Source organism: Ictalurus furcatus, chromosome 27 (genome assembly GCF_023375685.1).
Source record: "Ictalurus furcatus strain D&B chromosome 27, Billie_1.0, whole genome shotgun sequence".
NCBI classification, from domain to species: domain Eukaryota; kingdom Metazoa; phylum Chordata; class Actinopteri; order Siluriformes; family Ictaluridae; genus Ictalurus; species Ictalurus furcatus.
Window position 1 is genome coordinate 6,982,420 of NC_071281.1, and position 18,611 is coordinate 7,001,030.

At 40.8% G+C, this 18,611-nt stretch overlaps 2 protein-coding genes across 4 annotated transcripts in view; one reads left to right on the forward strand and one right to left on the reverse strand.

Moving 5' to 3' along the window:
• piezo1 (piezo-type mechanosensitive ion channel component 1) overlaps window positions 1-9,104 on the reverse strand; it is a 124,531-nt gene extending 115,427 nt beyond the window's left edge. Inside the window, exon 1 of the mRNA XM_053616840.1 lies at window positions 8,424-9,104. Coding sequence (XP_053472815.1) covers window positions 8,424-8,487 — 64 coding nt within the window. The 5' untranslated portion in view covers window positions 8,488-9,104. The remainder of the gene's footprint in view (window positions 1-8,423) is intronic.
• A 2,248-nt stretch (window positions 9,105-11,352) lies between these two features.
• cdt1 (chromatin licensing and DNA replication factor 1) lies at window positions 11,353-18,601 on the forward strand. 3 transcript variants are annotated; one of them, XM_053616847.1, is made up of 10 exons: window positions 11,353-12,131; window positions 13,036-13,149; window positions 13,243-13,481; window positions 14,764-14,958; window positions 15,608-15,753; window positions 15,849-15,949; window positions 16,234-16,422; window positions 17,188-17,331; window positions 17,560-17,761; window positions 18,014-18,601. In XM_053616847.1, the coding sequence occupies exons 1-10, from the start codon at window positions 11,598-11,600 to the stop codon at window positions 18,175-18,177; spliced, it is 2,028 nt and encodes a 675-aa protein (XP_053472822.1). In that variant the 5' UTR covers window positions 11,353-11,597; the 3' UTR covers window positions 18,178-18,601. The 3 variants fall into 3 exon arrangements, with proteins under 3 accessions (XP_053472822.1, XP_053472823.1, XP_053472824.1); XM_053616848.1 differs by having other exon boundaries at window positions 11,354-12,122; window positions 18,014-18,600; XM_053616849.1 differs by having other exon boundaries at window positions 11,354-12,122; window positions 13,036-13,113; window positions 18,014-18,600.
• The last annotated feature ends 10 nt before the right edge of the window (window positions 18,602-18,611 follow it).

Consider the following 18,611-nt stretch of genomic DNA (forward strand, 5'->3'; position numbering starts at 1 on the left):
CAATCTGAAGCTTCACACGTGGTCATCACGTGAAAATGCTGCTCAAACACGTCACAAAAACACAGTTTAAAAGAAAATGTTTTAAATATCAGCTTTGGGTCTAGAGCAGAGCTCAGGATCTGCTGAACACACACCAGCACTGGAGTCTCATTCCTCTGCTCAAGCGCTTTTTAGTTGGTTATACAGTCCCCTCCGAAAGTATTGGAACACAAGGCCAATTCATCCGTTTGTGCTCTACACATTTGGGTTTGGGATCAAAACATGGATATGAGAAGAGGGTTGAGGATTCCAGATTTTATTTCCCGGTATTTACATCTAGATGTGTTAAACAACCTAAAACATAGAACTTTTAGTATCAGACCACCCAATTTTTAGGTGAGCAAAAGTATAGGAACAGATAAGTCATGAAGTAAATGAAAGTAAATAACACTTAACATCTGGTTGCATATCCTTTGCTTGCAATAACTGCATCAAGCCTGCGACTCACTGACATCACCAAACCGTTGTCCTGAGAGGTTTCTCCCTTCAGTCTCATCTTCAGGAGATGAAGTGCTGCTCAATTGGGTTTGGGTCTGGTGATTGACTCCGCCAGTCTAAAACCTTCCACTTTTCCCCCTTGATGAAGTCCTCTGTTGAGTTGGCAGTGTGTTCTGGATCATTGTCTTGCTGCATGATGAAATTCCTCCTGATCAATTTGGATGCATTTCTCTGTAAACTGGCAGACAATTTAAATTGTTGAATTCATTCTGCTTCTACCATCATGAGTTACATCATCAGTAAAGATCAGTGAACCTGCTCCAGAAACCACCATGCAAGCCCAAGCCAAGACGCTACCTCCACCATGTTTCACAGATGAGCTTGTATGTTTTGGATCATGAGCAGATCCTTTCTTTCTCCACACTTTGACCTTTCCATCACTTTGGTAGAGGTTAAACTTGGTTCAAAAACTTTTGTGGCTCATTTCTTCATTCCTTTGCGAAGTCCAAACAGGCTTACTGCTGATGAGTGCTTTGCATCTTGTGGTATGTCCTCGATATTTCTGCTCTCCAAGTCTTCTTCGAACGGTGGATTGTGAGACCTTCACTGTGGAGGTTGTTGGTGATGTCACTGACTGTTGTTTTTGGGTTTTACTTCACAGATCTCACAAATGTTTCTCTCATCAGCTGTTGTTGTTTTCCTTGGCCGATTCATTTGGTGTAGACCAGAGGTCTCTGTTTCAGTTGTTGTATTGGCTATGTCAAATGCTTTTGCAATGGCACTGATGGATTCTCCCTCTTTTCCCCATCTTCAAAATGGTTGCCTGCTTTTCTCCCATAGACAGCTATCTGACCTTCATGTTGGTTTATCCTTTTTAACAACAGATGCAGTCTTCACAGGTGAAACTGAAGGCTAACTGATGGCTCCCGGTGCATTTTAGGGTTCAGTTTAAGATTCGGTTATTTGTCTTTAAAATACTCTCTACTCTTGATGATCAATCTCCTCCTTATCTCAAAGATCTTCTTACACCACATTCATCTAACAGATTTCTAAGATCATCTGATAGGTTTCTTCTGTATGTCCCTCGATCCTGTTTAAAAACTAAGGGGGATAGAGCTTTTTCAGTTGCTGTCCCAACTGCCACTGGACATCCGCCTTGAACCTTCAATTACCAAATTTAAAAAGAGGCTGAAAACATCTCTCAGGCGTTTTAATCAAAATTTTTACTGCTGTCCGTCTTTATTTGGTTTTATTCTGTTTTCTATTTTACTTTACTATGTTCAGCACTTTGGTCAGCTTCGCTGTGTTAAATGTGCTTTATACATAAAATCTACTTACTTACTTACTAAAACCAAGAGTAGACGTTCAGAGCTATTTATTGTTTAAACAATCAGTCTAACAGGACACACCTGGGAAACAAGGAACACCTGTCAGTCACATGTTCCAGTATGTTTCCTCACTTAAAAATAGGGTGGTCTGATACAAAATGTGCTGTTGTGTAACACATCCACTTATAAATACCAGGAAATAAAAGCTGAAATTCTAAACTCTCGTCTCATATCCATCTTTAGCTCTCAAACCCAACTGTCTTCAGTCGACAGCAAAAACAAAAGAACTGGCCTTGCCGTTCCAATAGTTTCAGAGGGTATAAGGTTCAGACTGTATGCGCTAAATTCGACTGAAAAAAAAAAAAGTGCCTTAGTTAGCTACATGCCAACAAAGTTCCTTGTCTTTGTGAAACATTCAGATCTCTATTCAGTCATGTTTGCAGAAATCCTGTGCTTTGTAGATCGTTCGGCCGAGCCTGACGTAGTTTAATACTGCCGTTACTTCATGCAAGGACGCAGACGTTTTTATTAGGAAGCTGAAGCAATGCAGGCCAGCTCGAGCTCTGAACACTATCTTGTTTTTCTTACGTAAAATAATCACGTACGTGACATTTGAGATGTTTACATTTTTGTGACATGAACGTGTATTATCACTCGAACTGTGACAGATTGGCTCTGATTTCTAACAGACCATAAAGCACACTTTGGTCTTCTGTGCAGTACATGTGAGAACCGAACCTCACGCTGACGCCGTGGCTCCACGTGCTTGGCCTTATCTACACGCCAAGCTTACAACAGTGTGCGTGTTTATGAACTTGGAGCTCTTCTGCATGTCTTGAGGCACCTTCAGTTTCCTGTAAGTCACACGATGCCCATGTGACAACAGAAGCCACGCGTTCCACCAACTTCCTGTCAGCAGCCCGAGCTGTGGGTTGAGTTATACCTTCAGAATTAAAGCTGCTGGTTCAGACCGAGACGTGACCGGAGCAATTTCACGGTGAACGGAAAGACAGCGGTTTGGATGAACGAGCAGAAATGAGGAGAAAAAGCAAAGAATCCAAGAAGCCGTGGCTCCACAGGCTTTGTGTTAATAGCCACATTAACTTCTCCAGGGTCACAGTGGTGACAGTGCAAACAGCTCACAGCGGCGTGTCTGCTCAGTGTGATAAGAGAGTAGAATGATACTCCTACACCAAAACTAGGGCATACGAGACGAGCAGCAGAGCTACTGCATGTGTTCTAGGAGCGATGGTGAGCGGCGTGCTTCGCTCTAGTCTAACATTAGCCTGAGAGCAAGCCTGGCACTCGATTAAAAAAAAAAAAAAAAAGCTGATGAATCTGGACAGCCGCTGAACAACTGCGGAAAACAAGAAGAGGAACCGACTAACCCCGACCACGTTCTCCGATTAGCATACTGAGAAAAAAGCAGGGCATGATTTTCTGAAAAAGAATACATCCTCGGTATTGTGCGTCCTATTCCACCCTGCTCGAAATGTGCCTTTTACCCAGAGACAAAAATGTTGGTCGAGAAGAGAAAACTGGACTAGAACGTGGAAAATGTGATCATTAGACTAAACTGTACGAGCTCCCGGGCTGAACTCTGTGAAGCCGTTACAGAAATGGTTCTCTCTTCTACAGGAATCCAGAAGTAAAATGCTTACAGATCCATGCCAGACAGAAACTTCCAGCAGCGGCGGCTGAGCTCCAACAGGACCATCATGGCACGCCAGAAGTGGTCTTATATCATTATGTGCTAACATGCGCACAGGGTGGGGAGGGTTACTTCAAAAATGTATTCAGTTACAGTTACAAATTACTTCAGAAAAAATGTCATCAGTAACGTAATCCAATATGAAAGTAATGTAACCGGATCATTTTTGGATTACTCCAAGGTCACGTGTGTAAATAAAGTCAAGAGAAAAGCAGGACGATCTAAAAAACTTTTATTTAGAGTTTAAAAAGATGTTCGATGTTTGGATGTTAATTAATTAATTAATTAATTAAAAGAACGCTGTCCCTGAAGCGGGGAACATTACGTCACAAAAGCATTCCGGAGACAATGTGTGTTCATTTCTACCAAATTAACTTTGCAAGCAGCTGTCTATGTTGCGTTATGTGTCGAAAAATTTATTTTATTTGGTTTTAAATGGAAAAGAAAAAAAAAAAAAAAAAACGTAATCCTGATAGTATTCCTTTTTTTTCGCAAAACGCACCTATAATCTGATTATTTAGTTTTTTGACGTGACTGTGACGGATTATGCCGACAGTTTTGTGGAGATCGCCGACAAAAGCCCCAAATCATGAGCAAATCAGAGCTCGCTCCCGTGAGCGATGAACGCAATGTACGAACAATCAAAGACGCTGATCTGAGAGAAGCGCCGACGCGTCGCCGACGTCAGCGAGATATCTAACATGTTCAATATCCAGACCTGTCTGCAATTCCAAATCGCATAATATCCAATGTGTTTTGCCTGAATAGAACCACAGCGTTGACCTACAGCCAATCAGAGAGCAAGAAACGGGGCACAGCCCGGGAAGTTTCAGTGGGAGGCGTCCTGACGTACCTGCAACAGAACATCAACCAGCATGCAGTGTTTTCCAACAATTTAAACGAGTGTGAAACAACATACACCAGCAGGCAGTTCCCTGTGTTCCAAGTCCTTCTGCACATCAGCCAATCCTTGCTGCCCGAGACAGACAGTTGTGTAATACGAACGCCACCACGACCCGACGTCTATGAAAGTCGCGTCGTGTCTGGAAGCCGTTACAGTTACCAGTTTTCCGTATCCTGATTACGTAACGCCGTTACACGTTACCCCCCAAGCTTGCGTGCGCACAATATCAGCAATAAGAATCAACCAATCAGTGAATCACTACAAATATCTCATGTGCAGCAATATTTAAATCAAAGAATAAAGAGACACCCACAGAGCAAAGTGTAGTACGAAAAGACTTCATAACAGTTATCTGTTTTAAGAGGAAGTGAAAAGTCTTTAAAGCCGATGGAATAAACGCACTTGTTAACCCTTTGGATGTCCCCGATGACGAAACTTACGAAACAGGGACAACTTCTTATAATTAGTATTCATTTGTATGAATAGTATAAAAGGATAATTCATATATTAGATGATGGGCAAATCATATTTATTATTTACTGGAGCCATTAGAGCTTTTTTAATTCTATATTATCCCTTACACACAAAATACATAAAGAAACATTTTGTATTGTATAATCCACATAATCCACACACACACACACACATATATACATACATATATATATATACATACATACATATATATATATATACATACATACATACATATATATATATATATATATATATATATATATATATATATATATATATATATATATATATATATACACACACACACACATATATATACACACACACACACACATATATATATATATACACACACACACACACACACACATATATATATATACACACACACACACACACACACACACATATACACACACACACACACACACATATATATATATACACACACACACACACACACACACACACACATACACACACACACACACATATATATATATATATATATATATATATATATATATATAAAAATTATATGCCAAATTGTCTGGACGCTCTAATTAAATGCCATTAATTAAAAGTAATGTGCCACTGGCACGAAATATATTTTAAACTTTAACGCATTCGTGTCAGTTTTTAAGCTTTAGTGCATTCGTGTCAGTTGCATTACCTTTAATTAATGCCATTTAATTCAAGCGTCCAGACAATTTGGCATATCATTTGTTTTCAACTATACCAAAACTACAACTCTAACAAAAGCAGCTGAAAATGATTTCCATGTCCATTGTGTCTGTAACTGCTGTCATAACTGGACCTTGCTTTAACATCCTGATCCTGGACTTATCCCCGTCATTTCACCGACGTTCCCAAAGCCGTGTACGTCATCTACCCTGTTATACAGATTAACGCTGATACGATGAGAACATACACACGAATACGGGCGATGAACATCGAGATGGTATTGATACTTAAATTAAACCTTCCTGAAGAATAATGTACGTTATGCTGTATTTTAAGTGCTCTTAATTACAGGATGGAAAGAAATGGAAGGAGACTTTGTTCTAACTGCATCGGGTCACAGCAAGATACACGCTCCACCACCGTGTACGAGACTCACGATAACACAACGACCTGCAACCATGTGTTAACCACGTCATCGTGTGGCCTTACCAAACAGCTTCATTTGCATAAATAATGTTCTTCTTGTGAAGTCGTGCCCCCCAGCTACGAGACAGTAAATGACTAATCTGTAAGATGATTTGATCGAACCGGTCCTTCCACTATGTGTAAACTCACTTCAGTGTAGCCTAAAGCATTGATCATGTGACTGGCTGAAACCAGTTCAATGTAAAACAAACAACAAAACAGCATTAAACACTCCTTTTAACACCCACTTCACAAATCCTGAGCCAGGATGATTTAATTTGCCCACGTGTTAGTTCTCACGCTCAGAAACTGTTAAGAAGGCAAAACCGAGAAGAAGGGTTAGATCATTAATCAATCAATCGATCACGCTCATTTAAGGGCAGAGCTGTTCAGCATTAACACAACATATGGCCTTTTAAATGGCATTTTTATGCACTTATTTAAAGATATATATTTATATTCCTTTATTTGTATACATATAAACACACACACACACATATATACACATACATACATATACACACACACACATACATATATATATATATATATATATATATATATATATAGATAGATAGATAGATAGATAGATATAGATGGATGATATTATATTGTTTATTATTTATATTCCTAATCAATCACTGATAGCTGTGAGTTTCAGAGGAATTGTTGGACTACAAGGGCCATGTTTATGGTTCTTTATTTACACTGTAGTTTGGTCAGGGTTCTAGAGCGGTCCCCGTTTGATTTTGGGTTTTTTTTTTTCCAACTTTCTACATTCGGTTGCTTGTTTCTTTCCCCCTAGAGAGTAAGTGTATAAGGAAAAGGGGGCAAAAATAAATAAATAAATAAACACTGTGTTTGCACAGAAAATAAGGGAATGTCTAAAGACAACTAACCTTAGAGTGTGTAATTAGTTTTATATATTATACTTTTTCCCTGAATGTCCATAAAGTTTTAGGAATGAGTACCTTTACATTCTCCACTTTTAGACGTTTCAAAGCTGCTCAAGAAAGCTGCTGGGAAATACAAATTAACCCATGTAGTACCTTATTATTATTATTATTATTATATATTATTATTATTATCATCCAAAGATCCATTTTCTGTACTACTTATCCTACACAGGGTCACGGGGAGCCTGGATCCTATCCCAGGATACTCCGGGCATAAGACAGGGGACACTCTGAACGGGGTGCCAACCCACTGCAGGACACAATCTCTCTCACACACACACACACACACTATAGAGAATTTGGAAATGCCAATCAGCCTAAAATGCATATCTTTGCACTGGGGGAGGAAGACGGAGTACACGGAGGAAACCCCCGAAGCACGGGGAGAACACAGGGGATTCGAACCCCCAAGGCAAGGCGAACGTGATGATCACTAAGCCGCCATTCACCCTTTACATAAGCGGTCTCGGAGACTGAAATGTTTCTCATGATCTTAAAAAGCTTTTGATCTGAAGGTGTATGATTAAAATGTTTGAAATCGGTGTTGTAGACAAAAATATAATCGTGCCAACATATTCATCAGAAAACTAACCAAATGCATGACTTGTAGCGAAATATTCAGAAAAGCAGCCAGTAAGTGTCCAGTGTCAGTGTGAACTCCTTTAATACAGTTTAAAAATCATCTCAGAGAGAATCCTCAAGAAACCAGTCGAGAGAATGCCAAGAAAACATTTCTGAAATTCTAGGCAAAAAGAGGGTCTACTTTGAATATGCTAAATACTAAATTATTTGGATTTATTTTGGATTTTTAATCACAACAAAATTCCCATAGTTCCATTTGTATTACTCAGAATTTTGACGACTTTATTATTATAATAATAAAATGTGTGTGTGGGGGGGGGGGGGGACGAGTGTGTATGTTTAACTGGTAGTGTGTGTAATATATATATATATATATTTTTTTTTTTTTTTTTTTTGGGGGGGGGGGGCGTATTTGAGGAACCTTAATCCTCACGAGTCTCCTTATTTACTACACACTCAACAAACCCATCTTATATGTATGGGATATTATATATAAAATATATCAAATTGGAGAACCTCTCAGAAATAGATAACTGTACCGATCCTTGTCTATGGCGTGGTACCTTCAAGCCTACAGCTGTAGAATATATCTTTTACCTAGTAAGGTGTGTTCAGGTGTGTGTAAAGCTTTACCTGAGTAAAAGTGTAGATGTATTTTCGACTCCAAATTAGGTTGAGAAGCCATAATGTTACTGAGGCTTACAAATCAAGTTTGCCCATTTGTGATTCTGGATCAATTCAATGTGAGCACATCATCTCACCAACCTGCTGCAATCATTAATCATGCAAATGAAGCTGATGAAGTTTAGTGTAGATGAGCTGAAGACATGACACTTTACCTGCCAGCAGTGCAGAGGGCAGCAGAAAGCAGTAGAGCAGGCCACAGATCGCCTGCAGCTCCATCACAGCCTACAGGAGCATACACTCCTCAGACCAGAACCGAAACCAGAACCCAGACCAGAACTCATACTGTCTCACAGTCTCCATCCACACATCCCGCCTGCTCTCCAGCCTACATCCTGCTTTTCCTGAGTTTTCTCCACTTCAACTGATTTAACACCGCCACCTGTCAGACGTCCACAAGGCGTGGAAAGAGTGTAAAGTCTCCAAAAAGCGTCCAAAAATAATCCCAAATGAAAGTTAGTCAGTGAAGAGCAGGCGCGTGAACCAGTCCCTTCCCTTCCCTTCCCTCCAGGTCTCTGTGTGAGAAAATGAGTAATTCACCAGCGTTCAAACTTTCTTCAGCTTTCTTTCTCTTCGAAACAACTAAATGTTTGACAGGAACGCAAAGTTTTGACACAAAAACCAACGGTGAACACTTCCCAGGAGAAGTTTTCAGGAGTTCAGTGTCCTTCGTCCTGGCAGTTTATTTTTAAATTAATCCCGCGCGGCGGAAAGTAAACTCAGAGCTGAGAGAAGAGAAAAACGTGGAGTCTCGCGCACAAGCGAATCATTTCTGTTCGAACGACTCTTTTAATTGAATCGATCCAGAGAACCGATTCGCGATCTTCATCCAGGTTTAACGCTGATGATTTACTTTCTGCTCCGTTGTCTATCGTACTTGACCTTTAGACAGTATTGTATTGCACTCTCTAGAAAGTTTACTAAACATTTACTGCCATTAAAACTGCACAAGTCTGGAACTAATGCCCCACCCTTTGTATCATTGAAGATACCTTTACTATGTTTACAGTGAATGCTATTGTTTAAATGTGGCTTTAATATTAAAAATCATATTATTATTATTATTTAGAAATGTGATCAAACAATGTCATTGGGGTCGGAATTGTAGCCTATAATATAATTCTGGGTATTTGTTTTTGTCTAAACGATAAAGCAAAAAGAATCAAGCTACGACTCGAATCAGTGAGTCATAACCACCGTCACCATAGCTACGTTCCAAAACCGTATACTACCGCTTTAAATACTATGTTTACTAAGTCAGTGCTTTTTTGTCTACATGTTGTAAATGTAGGCGGAAATTAGTAGACCTGTAAACTGATGACGTAAAAGTTCACCTTGTTCACCTGTACAAGGAAGTAAAAGAAGACCTTTCTTTCAGCCCCAGTTGCAAAAAAAAAAAAGTTAAGAAAAGTTTAGAAGCCTTAATATATTTTAATTTGAGTTTTAAGTAAACCTGAATTTTTTCTCAATTTTTTTTGCAGTATAAAACATATCCAGCATAACTGAACAGCCCTGTTTTAGCCTTTCCATTATTTCCATAATTATTCCTATTGCAACATGACAGCAAGGAGACTGCTAAAAGGTGTGTGACGTCACGTGTAAATATGCTCTATGTTTGCTCTGACCCAATGCTCTATTCGTTTAGTTCCGGATGAATCACATGCTCTTAAGTGTCCTTAAACAGTTATAAACTCAACACATTCCTCCAAAAACTTTATGGTCCTTGTCTATTTTAATAAGTTCATGCCATATCATTTATTGCGGTGTAGTGGCGCCCCCTGGTGGCGAAACATACACCATGTATGTTGAATGTAATACACAAACCGTCCACTTTAATAGGAACACCTGTACACTTGTACATGCATGCAGTTATCTAATCAGCTAATCATATGGCAACAGCACAATCAGTTCAAAACATCATGCAGATACAGGTCAAGAGCTACAGTCAACGTTCACATCAAACATCAGAATAGGGGAAAAGTGTGATCTCTGTGATTTTAACTGTGGCATGGTTGTTGGTACCAGATTGAGTATTTCAGAAACTGCTGATGTACTGGGATTTTCACACACAACACAATCTCTAGAGTTTACACAGGGTGGTGCAAAAGAACAAAAAAAACAACAAAAAAAAACAAACACTGAGTGAGTGAGTGACAGTTCTCTGGGTGGAAACATCTTGTTGATGAGAGAGGTCAGAGGAAAATGGCCAGACTAGTTTGAGCTGCCAGGAAGGATATAGTAACTCAAATAATATTTTTTTGTTGTTTACAACTGTGGTGAGCAGAAAAGCATCTCAGCATCAAAGCACAAAGCATCAAACCTCGAGGTAGATGGGCTACAACAGCAGAAGAACACTTTGGGTTCCACTCCTGTCTTTTAATAACAAAATTCATGAGCACAGACTTACCCAAACTGGACAGATGAAGACTGGAAAAAGCCCAGGTGGGCTTCTGTTCAGTGTGACTGAGTCTGTACCCATGATAGCCTCAGATTCTTGTTCTTGGCTAAACAGGAGTGGACTCTGATGTGCTCTCCTCCTGTTGTAGCCCATCCAGCTCAAGGATAGATTTTTGTGCTTTGATGCTGAGATGCTTTTCTGTTGTAAAGAGTGAGTGTATATAGTCAGCAGTGGTGTTTGTATCTCAGTCAGACTTTCTATACTGTCTGTGAGAGCAGTTATAGAACTGTTACTGATACTTACTGTATTTCACACTTTTGCCTTTTTTTTTCTTTTTGCCATTTACAAATATGAGCATTAGGCACCACGAATTTATACACGTTATTTAGAATATATTTTAGATGTACATGCACATGTAGGCACAATTCCATAAACGAGTTATGTTTTACTGTTTTATATGGTTTGCTTAATTATTTATCTTTAGTTAAATGAAAAAGAAATGTGGGGTGAATCTCAAGTGGCTCCCTACTCTCTATATGAACGCATTATATATATATATATATATATATATATATATATATATATATATATATATATATATATATATATATATATATATATATATATATTACTCAGAAAGCCATTTGGTGTTCACGTTGCAACATTGACGTTGTGTCCAATCACGTACGCGTGCATGCTGTTTGATCAATGAGCTAACCAATTGGAGTGCTCGAAGCGGGTAGTGCTACGTATTCAGCCCCGCCTGCAAAGGGCACGTGGTACCATTTCGCGGGAAAGTTTATAGAGGATGCGCGCGCAGGGCGGAAGTTTGTTCAAAGCGCCGCCGCGTCAGTTCGTGGAGGTTTTTAAAGACAAGTTTCATTAACGAGGGCTGCAGGAGTTTAGTTTAGTTTAGTTTAGTTTTGCAAGCATGGCTCAAACTCGAGTCACTGAATATTTTTCACAGTCTAAGAGAGGAGGTGTAGATCGGACACTGCGATCGAAATCCCGAAAGCCGAGCTCTGAGGACCGAGTGGTGCCGGAGCCCAACCTGCCCACAGCAGGGCCGGGGCCGAGGAGCAGCAGCACCGCGCACACAGCGCCCAGCGCCGTGCAGGAGGACCGCGAGCAGCTCAGATCCGTCCAGGAGGAGTTCCTCAGGGTGATCGACGAGGCCGTGTCTGCGCCTGATCATGCGGAGGGCAGCGCGGAGTCCCGGAGCTCGGGTAAACCCGGGCCGCCCGATAGTCCCCGGACCCCGAAGAGGACTTCCACCGAGGCGGAGTTTGATCTCTGCTCGGCCGTGTTCTCCTCCGCCACCGAGCAGCACAGCACGGCTAAAAAACGGCTCCGGGTCACAGCCACGAAGGAACCAAACACCGCCAGGAGTGTGGAGGCTGGGAAGAGGAGGACCGCGAGGAAGAAGCTCGTGCTCTTTAAACACGGGGAAACTGAAGTAAAGCTCGTGCGCATCACATCTCTGTTTACATGCACAGCGCGCGCGCGCTAATGCACATGCTAATGCTAACTTCTCTTCTATTGTTGGATCAGACTTTACGTTTTATTATGTTGTGGGTCAATCTGAGATGTCTGAAACACTGGTTAATCTCTCTTTCTCTTAAATTCTTTGACATTTCCTCATTTAAGTTAATTGTATGTAAATATTTATTCTTATGGTTAGTCTCGGACAGGGTTTACTGTTTTTAAACTGTTCTTTGATGTTTTGGGGTGAGTTTAAACAGTGGAAGTCATTTTGACCCATTACATAATGGAGGTAACTTTATTTCCAAACATAATAGGAGGGTTAAATGAGCGTTTTTATATTCCACTGTACTACAGTAGTTTTTGTTTGTTTGGCCCGAAATGGAATGAATGAATGAATCCGTGATCTTGTGTAGTATCGCGATATTTTGTCCTGGAGAATGAACTCCTCTCTAACAACGTGTAAGAACCAAGTGTACAACTCTCTGTTTAAAATGAAAACTTCTTCTCATGTTAATACCCAGCAGTGATATCAAACTCAAACTTGGACAGTGTAAATATTGTTAAATAGCTTCTACGGGTTTATTTAGCAATAAGTACTTTTAAACACTTTAAAAAACTAATAGAATGTGCTGATGTGGAGGAGTCTCTAATAGCTAACAAGATTTAGATCTGCTTATTTTCTAACCATTGTAGTACTCGTATCAGCAGTAGAAACCAGTTAGTGTTCAGCGAGTACTGGTTATGTACTCCAACACGTCACCTTTAACCAGAACACTGTATTAGTACATTACAGTGAGAGAGCTGGAAATACCTAGTAAATACCTAGTGAAAATGCTCAGATGATCGGAAACCTCACTGATGACGCTTGTGATGTTTGCATGCAGGCACCGGCCGGTACACCCACCTGTAAAGATTCAACCAGTGTAGTCGAACACACGACAAAAGACTCACCTGTGAACAAAGTGAGCACTCTTAAGCAGCCCCACCAGCCGAACAAGGTACTCTGCAGAGACTCTGCTGTAACCATGAGGTTTTGTTCTCCGGTCCAATGATGTGTCCTAATCAGCCGCTGTGTCTCTGACATCTTCCAGAAAACGTTCTCCAGAGAGGACGTGGCTTCGCTGAAGGCTCGTCTGCAGAAGCTGAAAGGACAGGCTGAAGCGGCGAGCTCGCCAACCCCGGCACCCGTGTCTACTCTCGCTGAGCTCAAAGCCCGACTGGACAGCGCCAGGGAGCTAGCAGCCAAAGCACAGCAGAGGAAGGAGGGGAGAGTGGTCGAGGAGGAGAGAATCAGAGAGGAACTGACACATGACCACAAAGTGGATGAAGGGTAAGTATTTACAATCACACGTACATTATGCACCCGGTTTGTGTGGAACTGCTGTCCAGGACAAAATCCCCAGTATAACTCATGCTGTTGGGATTGGGCGTTGAAGATTCACACATGCGTTCCTACTCTGAATGGTGTAAGAGAAGAATGACCGACTGTTAAGTATATTTTACTGGACTGTCCTGAATAGTAGAGTTGTGTAGTGTTAAAAACAGCCAAAATGTCTCACCAGGAAACTTTTTTTTTCTTTTTTTTAAAGAAGTTTTAGCCAGTCAGTGCATTTACATGGACAACAATAATCCCCTATTAACCCGATTAAGACGATACTCTGGTTAAGAAACTAGCATGTAAACAGCCATTTTTAATTACCTTAATCCGATTAAGGTCATACTTGAAGTAAACACAAATGGAATGAAGACAGGTGGAGTATTCCTGTTTTAGTCGCATTATTGACGTGTATTACAGACATGTACACACCTTAATCACACTAACCGTGTGAGTTTTCACCGCATTTTGCGACAGGACACAATCAGACACGGCAGTGCTCAACCGTTTGACGGTGAACAAGAGAGTTCGGCTGCGTCCCAAACCGCATACTTGCCTACTATAGGCCTATAGTGGGGAAAAATACATGTATCTTGGCTACTATATAGACGGTAAGTACGCGGTTTGGGACGCAGCCCACGGCTTCAAGCAGTCGTCTATTTGCGAGTACAGCACGACAAATGATTAACTGCACTTAAAGCGTTCGTAAAAAAATGTAATAAAAACACCCAAAGCTGTATACGGTACCATAACGAAGACCAACTGTATGTTGATACGTGGAATTCTGGAGGACCGTCGGACGGCGTGGCGCGGTGACGTAATGATTTGTGCCGTTAATCTAATTATGTCCTATAACATGTAAAATGGGAACATGAAAGAGTATTCTAAAAGCGACTCGTGTAAACACCTTAATCACATTATTATCTTACTCAGAGTAAGGTCAATAATTAGATTACTGCTGTCCATGTAAACGTAGTCAGTATTAAATTTTAGGATCTTAGTTTTTATTGTTGATGTGGTTCAAATGCTCAAAATAAGATTTTAGTGCTGTAATATTGTAAGATTTTCTTGAATGTCCTATTTTATTTACGTCGATCTTGCCATGAAAATAGCGACTGGTGCTGGCAAGGCATTAAAAGAACAATACAGAACTCTGTTTACTGGATCATCCTCCAGGTCACATCATATTTTTGTCGCTTTATCGTTTACACATTTGTTGGTGCTTTTCCCATTTCAGTGAGAAGCTTCCTGCTTATCAGCGCTACCACACACTAGCTCAGGACGTTCCCCCTGGCCTCACCCTGCCCTTCAAATACAAGGTTTTAGCAGAAATGTTCCGCAGTATGGACACCATCGTCGGCATGCTCTTCAACCGCTTGGAAACAGTCACCTTCGCCAAAGTCAAACAAGGAGTCCAGGACATGATGCACAAGTGAGTGACTTTTCATTTAGTATGTTTTAAAGGGAATATTAGGTCACCCCTGCTCTCCATTTTCAAGTCTACCTACTAGCACTTTTTATCCGTTTTATTTTGTTCGATGAAATTATGTCGGAACAGAACAGATTTTTTAGAACGAGGCAAGTGATGTCAAAAATGCTCCCTACAAGCCAGGCTCCTACTGAGTTCAATGCAAGGGTCAGTCACTAACAAATACCCCTCAGATGGTCATGTTGGAGAACGTGGAGAGTGCGCAGTCTTGTCCTGAAACTTACTGCTACAAAGCGCTGACACTGGAGACTCCTTCCATAAATATTAAAAACATATCCTTGTGGAAAACTCCACAGATTATACATTTTACAGTTCTTCGTTCATTTAGAGCAAACGTTTAATCCATTTATTAGTAGTCTTGGACAACACAGAGCACTCGCCATACATGTCCCTGTGAATGAGTCGTTTCTGTTGAAAGGGTAACGTATTGGAACGAGGATGTTAACTCAAACCTGTGAGTCGCCTTACAGACGGCACTACTGTCAGAACCGAACCGCCATAAATAAACAAATAAACAAACCAACTGCTTCTAACCAGTCAGATTCGAGAATTCAAGAGTAAAAGATGAATTTCTTGTTCTTGTCATCTTCAGGCGTTTTGAAGAGTCTCACATGGGACAGATTAAGACGGTGTACCCATCCGCCTACACCTTAAGGCAGGAGAAAAACATCCCGACCTTCAGCGCTACAATGAAGAAATCCACCTACCAACTCACTGTGGAGCCGCTCATCGAAGAAGGTGACTACCTCGTAGTGTCTGCTTTTAAAATCTATTTAAGGCCGGCTCTATTGCACACATGAATCTTTTACTCAAGAGCTTTTGGTTTGCTGCAGAAACAAATGGCGCCCGCCCCGTCCTGTCTGCTACTCGTCTGCTGGAGAGAAGACGCGCGTTTCATCAGAACCTGCTTGAAATCGTGAAGAGACACCATAAGGTTAGCACTGCGTTTGTGTATATTCACTTCTCATTGAATAAAATAATGCTGTGTGTAAAGAACGTTATAAAAACTGAGTTAGTTTTGCTGTCTGAACTAAACCATAGAGTCCTGAAGTCCTTAAATGGAAAAATTGAAGTGCTTATTTAATCCCCCCCTTCACTAATGGTCATTCATGAAATACAATATAAACTGGGGATCTTTAAAATTGTCAGTGTATATTAAATTTGACTGCTTTTTATAAAAACCTGAATGTATATTGACATCTCTGGTCTGTCCTGCAGGTGTTCCTAGCTTCGTTGAACCCTCCTTTAGTGGTCCCCGATGATAAACTAACCCGCTGGCATCCCAAATTCAACGTCGACGAGGTGCCCAACATCCCGCCCAGCGACTTACCTCAGCCTCCACAGACGGAGAAACTCACCACTGCTCAGGAAGTGTTGGACAGAGCTCGCTCCCTCATGACCCCTAAGGTAAATGCAGAAGAATCAGAACCATCAGCAGTCTGGAGAAAGAGACTGCGTGTCTACATCACGACATCCAGCATCTGCGTGTTGGTCGTTGGCTTATGGTTTAACTTGTAATGTATTCCCCATTACATTTCATTGTTATACTACGGAAAAACAAATTATGGCATTAGATTCAGTTTCATCACTCCCTTACAAACATGCCTTGTATCTTGTACATCTTTACATATTTAAGAGTGACCATTCCTGAAATTGCATGTACAGTGCTGTGAAAGTATTTACCTGATTTCTTCTTCATTTCTGGAATTTCCTTCAATTTTGGCATTGTGTGTTACTCAGTAAGACATTGTAACCACCTTCATGCAGTTGTAAAAGTTCTATTTAAGTGTAGATTTGATTGAACGGGGTTTGCAGTAATCAGGCCTGGTTGTGTCTAGTCCAGCTGAACAACATTGTGAATGCAGTTTCACAGAGTTGAGGAATTAGTAACTATGGGGGCAAATACATTTTCACACAGGTCCAGATGGTATTGGATAACTTTAAAATCATCACTTGAAAAGTGTATTTTGTGTTTACTCGGGTTGCCTTAGATTTTGTTTTAATTTCTGAAACTATTTAGTATGAGATGTACACAAAAAGCAGAAGAAACAAGGATGGGGCAAATACTTTTTCACAGTACTTTGTATGCAAGTAATTAACATGAAGGATTTCTTTGCCGTTTTTCCTGCTCCGTGCTCAGGTGTGGCTTATTAAAATGTCCGACTCTTTCAGATGGAGAAGGCTTTGGCTAACATGGCCTTAAAAACAGCAGAGGCAGCTTGTTCAAAAGCGAGCGAAACACCAGTAAAACCAGCTGTGATGCCCATCCAGACCTCCAGTGCCCTCAAAGGAGTGTCCCAGTCTCTGCTGGAGAGGGTAGGCATTTAAATCTCCATGCCTTGTACGGCCGTGGTTCACTTTATTCAAGTTAAAACTGGCTGGTGTGGTTGTTTTTGTTCCAACCATTAAACTAACAGGTTTTATATTCAAAATCTTTGATATCTCACCTTAAACCCATTGTTATAGTGTCCGAGAGAGAACTTTCCTGCCTTCTAATAAATAAATAAATAAATAAACACAACTTTCCTCTACTTTCTTGCTTAGATCCGAGCTAAAGAGGCTCAGAAGCTGCAAGCAGCAATGACGCGGAATCCCGAACAGGAAGCGCGTCTGGGGATGATGTCACGCCTGCCAGAGATGGCCAGGATTCTGAGAAATGTCTTCATAGCAGAGAAGAAGCCAGCCTTGATCATGGAGCTGGCCTGTAATCGCATGATCGCCAGCTATCGCTCTTCTCTCAGTGCAGGTGAGCACGTGTGACCCGTCCAACAGAGACGCTGCTCTCCAGTACATAAAATGACAAAAACCATTTTGACACAAAGCATCAACATGGACACAAATGAAAAGCCTTACGGGGCACGTTTACACTGCTTACGTTAAAAATACTCAACATGTCGTTGATGACATTTAAGTAAAGGGGGGAAAATTGGTGCTCAAGATAAACAATTTGGTTTGATTGTGAATTATTTTGAACTAAAAGCCATTGCTCTGTGTTTAGGGGAAATGGAGAAACACCTTCGTCTGCTGGTGGAGTTGGCTCCAGAGTGGCTCACGCTGCATCCCATCAGAAAGGATTTTTACCTCAAGCTGAACAAGAACACTAACATGAACCTGGTTTTGGAGAAACTGAATCAGAAGATGAAGGAAGAGGAGCGACTCTGAGCGTGTGCGTATGTTGGACTTGTTGGAATGACGTGCAATATTTTTAATCTTTGGACTGTGACTTTCTCCAAACACTGGTCTGTGACAGGAATGTTTTACAACAGAATATAGAAGTTTGTGTGTTTTTCTTTTTTCTTTGAAATGGAACATTTAGTTGACGTTAAGGTGGCTGTGCATTTTAGGCTTGTGAAGGTTTGTATTAGGGAGGTGCACGTCGAGCCGTTACACATGTACGTTCGCTTTACAGCAGCAGGTCAGAGAACTAGTCTTGAGCTGCGTAAATGTCCAATAAACAAGCTAAATTGAACACATGGTTCTCAGTCTTTTAATCTGTGAAAAGTGATTGATGGTTTGAATTACTCACACATTCAATTGTGTTTCTTGGTGCAGCATGTGCTGCTTACCTGGTACGTTCCACACACACGCTGTAGTTA

What these genes read in the sequence shown, in the direction of transcription:
- cdt1 (XM_053616847.1), top strand. Translation starts at nt 11,598, where the DNA reads ATGGCTCAAACTCGAGTCACTGAATATTTTTCACAGTCTAAGAGAGGA. An exon ending in GGGAAACTGAAGTAAAGCTC is followed by an intron (nt 12,132 to 13,035) that starts GTGCGCATCACA and finishes GTTTGCATGCAG; the next exon opens with GCACCGGCCGGTACACCCAC. An exon ending in GCTCCCTCATGACCCCTAAG is followed by an intron (nt 16,423 to 17,187) that starts GTAAATGCAGAA and finishes CGACTCTTTCAG; the next exon opens with ATGGAGAAGGCTTTGGCTAA.